The following is a 12,525-nucleotide window of genomic DNA, read 5'->3' as shown; positions in this document are numbered from 1 at the left end:
AGATTGATGTCAAGGAGTTTACCCGCTATGTTTTCCTCTAGGAGTTCTACAGTAGCGAGTGTTACATTCAACAAGCCTTTGATCCATTTTGAGTTGATTTTTGTGTATGGTGTAAGAAAGGGATCCAGATTAATTCTTTCACATGTAGCTATCCAGTTTTCCCTACCCCATTTATCGAAGAGACTATACTTTCCTCACTATATATTCTTAGTTCTTTTGTCATCAATTCATTAACCATGTATACAAGGGTACTTCTGGGCTCTTTATTCTGATCCATTGATCTATGTCTGTTTTTATGCCAGTACTGTACTGTTTTGATCACTACAGCTTTATAATATAGTTTGAAATCAGGAAGTGTGATGCCTCCAGCTTTATTCTTTCTCATGATTTCTGTGGCTCCTTGGGGTCTTTTGAGGATCCATACAAATTTTAGGATTGTTTGTTCTATTTATGTGGAAGACACCATTGTGATTTTCATAGGGATTGTATTAAATCTGTAGATTACCTTAGTTAGTATGGACATCTTAACAATATTCTTCCAATCCATGAACACAGACTATCTTTCCATTTATTTGGTCTCCTTCAATTTCTTTCCTCAGTGTCTTATAGTTTTCAGTGCACAGATCTTTCACCTCCTCTGTTAAATTTATTCGTAAGTATTTTATTCTTTTTGATGCTATTGTAAACAGGATTGTTTTCTTAATTTCTCTTTCTGATGGTCCATGTACAATGAATGATATTTTGAGCCAGTAAATTGTGGCTTGGTTTGTTACAAAACAAAAGCTAACTGATACAGAAGAAAAGTTACGAGAAGGAAGTTAAGAAGAAAAAACTTATGAATCTTAGAAAATTTTGTCCAATGTATGATTTACCACTTGCTCTATATGATTCTTCATATGAACTCTAATCTACCATGTAGCATTGCAGTGTCAGCTTCACTTTACTGAAATTATCTCATTCTGAAGTTATGCCCCAGGGTAATAATTATAAAATGGCTACTAGAATCCTGGAAGATATCCAGGTGAAGCTCCCAAGATGTTTGGGAAGAATTAAATTAGTTCCGCAACAAGCAGCACAATAAAATAAGCACAGCTGGTGTCTCTTCTTGCTGCTTTGCAACAAAGAACACAGCTGCAAATGGAAACAGGTCTGGGGTTTAGAGCTTGGAAGGGAACAAAGAAAACATGAAAAAGATTGGGGATGTTTTAATACATCTCCAAAGACAAAGAACCTTGCAGAATTTAAGGGTCATAGAGTAAAACTTTGTATCTTCTCCTTATATGCCAAATTAAGTTTTAGTACTCCACTGAAATCAGAGTTCATAAATTATATATTCATAATTTTCATAAAGTATATTCTGTTCTCTCTCCAATTAATTGAAAATCATTATTCCTATAATCTCTTACAATTTAAAAAATGATTTTAAATAATGTTTAATTATTGGTATATTTTATTAACATATAGAAGAGAATAGGTAGAGATTTATATATTTCCTTATAAATATGTTTCCATGAAAAACAAAGAAGATGTGAAATTTATTTTCAAGCAAATTAGACTGTGATTTGGCATGGTTTTCTTTGAAACAATTTCCATATATAAAGCAATTTTTTGAAAATTTAAGGTGATTGAAATGCAACCAAATTTAAATTTGTACTTCTGATTCCAGGCAAAAGCAATACTAGAATTGAAGAAATGTGGGTATATTTACACACAAATAGAAGAGACAAAACTATTATTTTTTAAAAAAGAGATTTACCAATACACACAATTAAAAATAAACCTTTGCTAGCTTTTTTAATGATAATAATATATATTATTATAATACCACTAAAGGTCTTAAGATAATTGTTCCCTTTCTATCTGAGAATGGCAATGCTATTTACAAATAAGATTTTATTCATTCTATCTTCATTTTCAAAAAGCCACACATGCACCCGAACACTGACTCCAAAAAGGGAATAATTTCATCTCATGGTTAATGCCCTCTTTGAAAAATACAGACTTTTAATAAAATTTCAGAAAATCAAATTAAAGAAGTACTTCTATAGAATAATCGGTAGGAGGTGGTAAAGTCATCAAGATTGGAATGATAATAAACCACATATCAGAGAAAAAAAGAAAACAAAAAAATGTTAAGTGTGTATTGATAAAATATGTACCAGTCTCTTCACAGTCCTATCAGGTTACATTTGCCCTCCAGAATATTATAATGTCATTCTGTCCACATATGTTCACTTTGTTGAAGGCAATCACATTTTTAAATAAGTTTTTAAAAAAGCAATGTGACAGCCAATAGCTTACTAGACACCCATCATGATTCAAATTGTCCTTTTCTAAATCAGTGCTACAAAAACAGGCAGGTTTAAACGAGCACCACGATGACTCTCATGTAGCCACACTGTTACTCTTCTTTCTGTGAGCACAAATATCCTAACTTTATTCAATGGTTTTCCTCACTGTTTTCATAATGGTATCCATTTAAATATGGTAACTAATCCTTAAACATGAAAATTGCTTACCTGGGCAGATAGAATTGGTTTTGGTCACAAAATATATGGCATGAGCATTTCAACACTATGGGATTCTCTTCGGAAGTGACTCGAAATTTAACAAATATCTTTGCTCTCATTCATGTTTCTATTTTGAAATCTTTTTTTTTTTTTTTTTTTTTGCAGTACGCGGGCCTCTCACTGTTGTGGCCTCTCCCGTTGCGGAGCACAGGCTCCGGATGCGCAGGCTCAGCGGCCATGGTTCACGGGCCCAGCAGCTCCACGGCATGTGGGATCCTCCCGGACCGGGGCACAAACCCGTGTCCCCTGTATCGGCAGGCGGTCTCTCAACCACTGCGCCACCAGGGAAGCACTCTATTTTGAAATCTTTTCATTCTTTTATTTTGCATGTTTCTTAGGGCAGTGATTCTCAGCTGAGAGCAATTTTGGCCTCCAGATATCTTTGGGCAATGTCTGAAGACATCACGATATGGCAGCGGTGGGAGGGATGCTATTGAAATCTAATGAGTAGAGAGACCAGGGATGCTGCTGAACATCCTACAATGCACAGGATAGCCCCATAGCAAAGAATTATCCAGTCCCAAATGTCAATAGTGGAAAGGTTGCAAAACTCTTCTAGGGGGATATGATTCCCTAGATAATAGCTGAAATTACATGGTGTATGTAAATCTAAGAGATAAAGAAAAATCTTATTTTAAAACATGCATCAAAAACCACTTCAGTTTATTTTGCATCTTTCTTTTTGAAAACATCCAGAATGCCACAGACTTTGTCTCCTTGCTATTACTCACTGACAGAAATATACTACCACATTATGCTTTTCTCACTGGCAATATAACACCCAGCAACTACTTGGAGGGCTCCACGACCATTTCTTAGCAATGGATATACAAGAAACAGCCATCTGATAAAATCGTGCACACATAAGAGGTCCCCGGTGCTGTCTTCTCTTGCCCCCTCTGTATTCTCATATCACATTTTGCAAAGCTCTATGGGGAATCCATCATTTGCATGATGATCCTGCTTCTGCCCCCTTAATCACACAAGCAGGTACACGTGCACACACGCACATACACACTCTGAACTATACAACCCCACAGGGAAGAGAGAGGAGTGTTTTTTATCATGTGTCCTCTATGTAAAATGCACTTTTTTCTCCTTGTCTAACTGAAAAAACCCCATACATTATATAAGATTCAGAGGATGTCTTCTCTAGTCTGCAAGCAGGGCTCCCAGTCCAACTGTATGGGCCCTCTATTTTTTTGCATATCAAACACCATATTGAAATTTTCTGTTTACATGTCTGCAGCCTGCTCAAATTTAGGGGCCTTGTTTTATTTACCATTTTATTACTACCCACTATCACATTTATTAGGACACTAAATGCCTTCACTCTCTCCTTCTTTCCAGAAAGAATTGGAGAGATTAAAGGATACAGTTTTTTTTTTAATGACTGGATGATTCAAAACTCAATTAATGTGTATATGGTAAAAACAATGATCTTATCAGTCACCTTCGGTTGGGAAAATTTTGTTGTCACCTATCACACTATTTTTAGCTATTATTAGTATTGGGAACTGGTATAGTTTTAAATGTAAATATTATTAATATCTATTTTCACAAATCTGCATTTTACTTTTCATTATCATTTTATAAATAACATGTATATATTATTTTAATAAAGAAGAATGTACTTCTCTCATACCAAATAAGCCTGCAACCCTCTTTGTAGAAGTAATCACTTTTACCTGTGTGTGGGTCTCCTTCAGATATTTCTTATGTATGGATATGCATATTCTGTAACTCATATTTATTTTTTAAAATAAAGTAGGTTCTATTCCACATGGATTTCTGAAAACTTTTTTCTCACTAAAATACTCTGGATCGTTGAATGTCAGCATACACAGTTGAAATTCATTCATTTTAAGGCTGCCTAGGGTATCAGTATATGAAGAATCATTCATTTGAGAACTTCTTTATTAGTGTACTTTAAGTGTGTTTTCTATTTTTCACTATTGTGAACAATACTACAATGGGCATCCTTCCTTCTATATCTTTGCATATCCATGTCAGTATATCTATAGAATAGCTTTCTACAATAGATATATGTTCTTTCAAAAATTTTGATAGACATTGCCAAATTACCCTCCAAAAAACTATGAAAATCAACATTTCTACTAACGGTTCTGCACATTAACAATTTTGTGAATTATCAAATTTGCATACTTGGTAGGTGAACATTGCTATCTCCTGCTCCTTCATGGTTTCTTAAATTACTAGTGAAATTTGAGATTTTTTTTGTATAATTAACATGTGTTTATTTTTCCTAAGAATCTCCTGCTAACGTAATTTCCCCGTGTTTATTTGATTGTAGTCATTTTATCCACTCATCAGAACTTCTATGGATCCAATTGATTCTACAGTTGATAGGAAACATGATTTAGATATCTGAAATCAACTGTTAGCTTCACCACATGCAGAAAGAAATATTGGTGCCATAGCAAAATCATCTAGCGTCACAATTACATAGTAGAAATGGAAAGGAGAGATGATTTTCTGTATCATTCCCAAATCAAGCCACTTAATAGAAACTGGCATCACTGTTTCTTTTCTGATGCTAAAACCTTACCCGCCACTCCTTTGGATTCAGTATTAGGTTCAATTCTTTGGTTATTGGGTTCATGTTGAAACCTAGAATTTGTCCAACTATCAATTCAGATTCAGCACAGCTGCGTGTATCTGAAATCCAACTCGATAGCTTAAAAAGATGAGATTTACTTTTTAAGAAGGCTCTTGGGATTCGCAGACCAGACCAGGAGCATCAGTTCTGTAATGGATCATTCTTCCGGGGCCTTCTATCTTTCTGCACTAAGCAACAGGCTTTCATCTTTATGGCTGCAAGTGGCTGCTACATTTCTTTACCACATCTGCTTTAGGCAACAATTGAAAGGAAAATGGTGATGGGTGAAATATGCATGCCAGGTGTGATTTTTTTGGCAGGAAACCTATATCTTTCCTGGAAGTTCCACCTAATTGCCCCTGCTTAACATCCTACCATCTAGAATTACATCACATAGTCATTCTTAGATGAAAAGGTATGGTAGGAGGTGAATATTTAATTCTGCACAGTGGCACCCTGCTCAAAACTGAGTTCTCTTAGTAATAGGGAAGGGGAAGCTGAATATTGGATAACTAATAGCATTTACCTAAAGGGAAGAAGAAGCATGATCCTACTGTTTGTGACAAATGCCATATTTTTGTATATGTGTATATAGTCAGCTGGGCTGTCAGAACATTAACTGCCCTGGATCAGCAGATGACTGTCTATGAAAAGTATTAGAGGGTCATTCTCTAAAATCGCTTACAATAGAGGTTGGCAAACTTTTACTGTAAAAGGCAACATAGTAAACATTTTAGGCTTTGTGAGCCATAGTGTTGGCTGCAAACTCAACTCTGCTACTGCAAAGCCCAACTACCATAGCAATATGTGAATGAATGGGTATGGCTTTGTTCTGGTAAAACTTTGTTTACAAAAACAGACAGCAGGCTGCATTTGTCTCCACTGCCATGGTTTGCTGTTCTGTCCTGCACCACATTACTAGTTTTTTGTTGTTGTTCCCATTTGTTTGTTTGATTTCTAAAATTAGAGGCAGTGCAAATACCACTCATTCTTAAGGCCACAGTGTAAAGTGAGTTTCTCACTCCACTAACTTTTATATCACCTTCCATATGTTCATATTACAATGTGCATTAGATGTTATTATAATGATTTTTATGTATTTGTTTTTCCACAATGAGTTCACACACACACACACACAATATGATTTCCAATATTCAGCCTAAAGCTTGCCATACTCTTTCACCAGAAATCATGCGTGGAACTGTGGTACAAAAGAGACTGAGAGCCTACTCTGCTTTGTCCCTTTTCTCCACTACTTTCAGGCATTAAATATTTTTCCTTCAACCATACTTGTCTCCATAAAAGAACTTAAGAATACAGTTGACCCTTGAACAGCTTGGGGGTTAAGGGTACCAACCCCCTGTGCAGTCAAAAATCCATGGATAACCTATTACGGTTGGCCTTTGTGTAGGAGGTTCCTATAAGTGGACCCACGCAGTTCACACCCGTGTAGTTCAAGGGTCAGCTTCACTAGTATTTCCCTCCTATTCCTACCTTTCTCTCCAAGTCCTAGATGAGGACTGAAATGTCTTGGCTTGTTCCTAAGTCCTCCAGCCTTTGCTGCAATGATTCCTTTAGGATTCATGATTCCTAAATGTCCAGCATTCTTTAACAGGCTCACATGTACCCACTTAGCTTTCACTGTGTTCACACACACGTATATATTTCAGGGTACATTTCTGATAACTTTTTTCCTCCCCTTGTCATTTTCCTTGGCTTTTCAATCTCTGTTCTGATTCATTTCAACTATTTTCAATGTCAACTGTTTTCCTAAATATTTTTCTAGATAAGGTGGGAGGATGATATACTTTCTGGATCCTTCTCCACATATTTCTTTCATGCTAACAGATGAATCATGTTTTGCCTGAATGAAGGATTTGGGGTTTCAGTCTTTTCTCTGTAGGTTGACAAGGGTATTCAATTGTTAACCACTTTCCAATATTTCAAGTGATAAATATGATGTGAAAATATTTTTTCCTAATAGGTAATTTTTAAATATCTGAAAGTTTGTAAAAATTTTCTCTGTATCCTTAGGTGAATCCTGGCAAAGTTCCTAAAGCCTAAGTTTGATTCTTATTCTATTACCCTTTCCAGGAACTCAGAAAGTCTATTAAACTTGTGAATTCTGTATATTCCTCACCTCCAGGAAAAAGTGTTATTGCTCCTCTCCTTCATCTGCTGTTTCCTGCTCTCTGGGAACATGTGTTATTCACATGCTAGGTCTAATTAACATATATTCTAAGTCTCATCTATTTCTCACAATTGTCATATAGTTGTATTTTTGCGTTCTGATTTTTAGCTCCTGCTTCCAGTCTGGGATGTCCTTAAGTTCCAGAAAAATAATTTGGGTCTTATCAGTGACCCTTCATGCCTCAATGCATACATTGATGTTTTTGTTGTTAACTTGTGTATAGAAAACATGGCTTTGAGTTACAGAAATCTCTCTGCAGTGTCCTTAAAACACTAGTGCTCTGATTACCTACAGTTCAATACCCTTTCTTGGTAATGACTGCTGTGCCCTTTTTTCTCTCTATGGTGCTTTGCCTGCCCTGGTGACTGTCATTTCCTTTGCACTCCCTGGCGTTCTTACTTGGCCTCTGGCAGTACCTTACCAGTGGCATTCTCTCAAGTGGCAGAGTCATAGAACTCTTCGCTTTTATAGGAGAAGAGGACTGGCAGATGGGCTGTCAGTCCCTTGACAAGGTGCTAGGAGGAAGTCTGTTCTGGAGTTTTCACACAAACTCTCACCTGCCAGGAATAATGGTGTTGAGCTGTTCAACTTTCCTAAGAGACCAATGAGCATGAGTGTCTTCTGGGCGTTTCCACAGGCTCTCTGAGTCTGGACCCTGTGTTCTACTCTGGTCCCTGGGGAGCCAGATTAGCAATGGCTTTCTCCCCTGAGATTCTGGTTAAGAAGGAGAACTTAGTCTCTCTAACTTGCTTCCCCAACAGCTTCAGAAGCTATCTGCCAATCTCAGGAGAGATAAAATGAAAAAAAATAATAAACTGCAATCTTGAATTTAAAACCCTTATGTATATGAGACAAAGGATGTTAACAGAACATATTGTGGTAATCATTTCACAATATATGTAAGTTAAACCATCATGCTGTTCACCTTAAACTCATACAGTGCTGTATGTCAATTATATCTCAATAAAACTGGAAAAATTAAATATATATATATATATATCCAATTACACAGAGTGATTTGATTCGTGACCATAATACCTAATTTAAAACCCATACATATACAGGAAACTTAAATATGTAAAACCTTTATTCAAAATATACATTCTAAATCCAAACTGAGAGCCTCACAGAGGTAATAAAAATATTATTATCACAGCTGAACTTTATTTTAAGTATATTTAGGAAATTTATCATCTGAGATAAAGATAAACTAAAATAGCTAAACCATGGAAATCTGTGAGTGGTGGGAGAAACCCAGATGATCAGAAGACTGGAGACCTCAATCACGACTTATCAAACACAGTGTAGGCTCTGCATTCAGGAAAGCCTAGAGTCAATTTCTTCTAGCAATTTGGGAAAGAATTTGGGAAAGTTACTTACATACTGTACACCACTTTGCACAGCTTTAAAGTGGTATTCAAAATACTTCACAGGGTGGTCATACATTTTAAAATAAATAAGGGATGTAAATGCTTAGGATATCTGCAAAGTTTATTGATTAATTTAGCTATTGCTTGTACTATTAATACTATTATAATTTGATCATAACCTGCAAGTATAAAAGACATAGATTTCCAACATTATATTATCTGTATCTATACAAATTGTCACTGAATGTGTTGGTATGGTCAAAGAATTATGCCAGTTAAGCGAGAATTGTAAGTGTTTTCTGATGTATGGTTGTTTTTCCTTGAGATCAAGCTGTTTCTTAAACTTACAGATTCAGAAATTTGTTTTAATAAATATTAGAATAGCTAGGCCAAATATTCTTTAACACTTTAGGCCATAGGAAATTATGAAAATATTTTGGAACTTCTTCAGATTTCTTCACTACCCCCCAAAAATTTAAAAACTGGTCTTCAAAAGATGATTTTTGGATCACCAAAAATATATTAAATGCCAAAATATAAAAATGATTTCTCTTACCCATATCTGACATTTCAGGCACAGTTACGATATATGGTCCATCTGTGAACTTTGGAGCATTGTCATTGATATCTTGCACTTTGATGATAAACTCAGATTCAGGTTCAAGGGGCTTGTTTGTTCGTCTGTCAATAGCCTGAGCATGAAGCACATAGTGGGTCTTCTGCTCTCTGTCTAGACTTTTTGTTGAGTGGATGTCACCCGTGGTATCATCAATGATAAATATAGTCCCAGCACCTTCTCCAGTAAGGATGTACTTCACAGACCCATCTCCTTTGTCAGAATTGGAGTGCAGCTGTAAATAAAGATGGAATAATTTAACATGAAATTATACTCCAACTTCACATCGTGTTCTCTGAAAACTACCTATCTATAATTTAATACTTAGTTTTGACTATGACTTTTCTTCTCTCCACAGTGTCCCATGTGTTGCTACAATCATCTATTGGTCTGCAGTATTTCTACACTTGGTATTAATATGGATATTTTTATTATGATCTGTCTAAAATCCAATTATTGATGTAAAAACAATTGATAAGCAATACTTATTAAAAGAAAAACAATAACCCTTGAGGTCATTCTACTAAATCCACACTTTACTACCTACATAGAATAGAACTGGAAAAAGAAACTACTAGTAAATCACTGTTGCCTTCCATACTTGTAGGGATTTTTTTTTAAATTAATAGCTTGTCATTCTATTTCAACATTAAAATTAGAAAAAAAAATATTGTAGGACAAATTGGCGTTCAAATTATTTATTAAAAATTCCACAAAAGGACTTCCCTGGTGGTGCAGTGGTTGAGAGTCTACCTGCTGATGCAGGGGACATGGGTTCGTGCCCCGGTCCGGGAAGATCCCACAGCCACAGAGCAGTTGGGCCCGTGAGCCATGGCTGCTGAGCCTGAACGTCCAAAGCCTGTGCTCTGCAATGGGAGAGGCCACAACAGTGAGAGGCCCGCGTACCGCAAAAAAAAAAAGAAAAAAAGAAAGAAAGAAAAATTCCACAAAAGAGGCACTTATTTGTCACAGAAGCATTAATTTTATAATTTGGAAAAATAAATATTTTCTACATTAATTGTTTACATTTAGAATTTAAAAAGAAACTTGTGGTAGAATATTTTCTTTCTTGAAAATTTATGAAACTTTAACTCAAAATTTAAATAACAGTAATAGATTTAATCAATAAGTAGGCCCTAATTTTTAATTAATTGAGATACACTAAAAAATTTCACTTATTAAATTAAAATGATCAAATATTCTTTGAATAGACATTATAGAGTAATATTTCAGCAGAGGATTTCAACAAGAAAGATAAATAATGGTAAGATAATTATAAGCCTCTTTTTATCATTTATATATTAGCAAATGCTTTTAAACTGCATATGGTTCACACTTAATATCTTGCTATAACTTATAACATCAAAGTTCAGTTAAATATTTCCATGAATACTACTGCTATATTTCTAGCTAAGAACGACCTCAGTATTATCTTAAATTGCAAACACATACTTGAAGAATGGTTTCTCCTAAGAGATCTGAACAGTTATCCTTCATATGAAACCTTTTTGGTCACATAACCTTAACTACTCACTTTTTGCACATTTCTGACCCTTGCAAACATTGAAAATATATAACCTTGTTCACATAGTGTTTTGGTTTCTAGCCACAGTAAAGTGAAAATTTTCAAGGTTTATGTTAAAGTCTCTGAAGTTTTAGAAGATATTTTTAAAAAGATAAAATATAGGGATTTCCCTGGTGGCACAGTGGTTAAGAACCCGCCTGTCAATGCAGGGGACAGGGGTTCAATCCCTGGTCTGGCATGCTACTGAAGCCACACACCCTAGAACCCATGCTCCACAGCAAGAGAAGCCACCGCAATGAGAAGCCCACCCACTTCAGTGAAGAGTAGTCCCCGCTTGGCACAACTAGAGAAAGCCTGCATCAGAAATGAATGGCCATTATCAAAAAGCTAGAAACAATAAATGCTGGAAAGGGTGTGGTGAAAAGGGAAGCTTCCTGCACTGTCGGTGGGAATGTAAACTGATACAACCACTATAGAGAACAGTATAGAGGTTCCTGAAAAAACTAAAAATAGGGCTTCCCTGGTGGCTCAGTGGTTGAGAGTCCAACTGCCGATGCGAGGGACACGGGTTCGTGCCCCAGTCTGGGAAGATCCCACATGCCGCAGAGCAGCTGGGCCCGTGAGCCATGGCCGCTGAGCCTGCGCGTCCGGAGCCTGTGCTCCGCAACGGGAGAGGCCACAACAGTGAGAGGCCCATGTACCACAAAAAAAAAAAAAAAAAAAAAAAAAAAACTAAAAATAGAACTACCAGATGACCCAGCAATCCCACTACTGGGCATATACCCTAAGAAACCCATAATTCAAAAAGAGACATGTACCAAAATGTTCATTGCAGCACTATTTACAATAACCAGGACATGGAAGCAACCTAAGTATCCATTGACAGATGAATGGATAAAGAAGATGTGGCACATATATACATAATGGAATATTACTCAGCCATAAAAAGAAATGAAATTGAGTCATTTGCAGTGAGGTAGATGGACCTAGAGTCTGTCACACAGAGTGAAGTAAGTCAGAAAGAGAAAAACAAATACCAAATGCTAACACTTACATATGGAATCTAAAAAAAAAAAAAAAGGTTCTGATGAACCTAGGGACAGGACAGGAATAAACACACAGACGTAGAGAATGGACTTGAGGACACCAGGAGGGAAAGGGTAAGCTGGGACAAAGTGAGAGAGTACCACTGACACATATACACTACCAAATGTAAAAGATATAGCTAGTGGGAAGCAGTCTCATAGCACAGGGAGATAAGCTTGGTGCTTTGTGACCACCTAGAGGGGTGGGATAGGGAGGGTGAGAGGGAGACACAAGAGGGAGGGGATATGGGGATATATGTGTACATATAGCTGATTCACTTTGTTATACAGCAGAAACTAACACAACATTGTAAAGCAATTATACTCCAATAAACATGTTAAAAAAATTTTTTTAAAGACCCAATGCAGATACAAATAGATAAATATAAAATATAGAAAAAGACTATATAAGGAAAGAACTATTCTTATGGGAAAATGAAGGCATCTGAAACATAAATAATAGTACATCAGGAAAAGTTTAACTTATTTCTTGAAAACACATAGGACATAATCAGGGACAAAATTCTGATGGGAATCACTCAGCTAGA

The 12,525-nt window shown here is 36.1% G+C and overlaps 1 protein-coding gene across 1 annotated transcript in view; it reads right to left on the bottom strand.

Annotated features, from left to right (window-relative positions):
• Positions 1–12,525, bottom strand: part of CDH18 (cadherin 18) — a gene marked incomplete at both ends in the record, with an annotated part of 348,690 nt that overhangs the window by 249,332 nt on the left and 86,833 nt on the right. Inside the window, one exon of the mRNA XM_082836814.1 lies at positions 9,308–9,602. Within this exon, the coding sequence (XP_082692940.1) occupies positions 9,308–9,602 (295 nt within the window). The remainder of the gene's footprint in view (positions 1–9,307; positions 9,603–12,525) is intronic.

The sequence above is a fragment of the Leucopleurus acutus genome (genome assembly GCF_964270905.1).
Source record: "Leucopleurus acutus genome assembly, chromosome: 3".
Classification (NCBI taxonomy): Eukaryota; Metazoa; Chordata; class Mammalia; order Artiodactyla; family Delphinidae; genus Leucopleurus; species Leucopleurus acutus.
The sequence above is the reverse complement of the archived record's forward strand: the minus strand, read 5'-3'. Positions and strand labels throughout refer to the sequence as shown.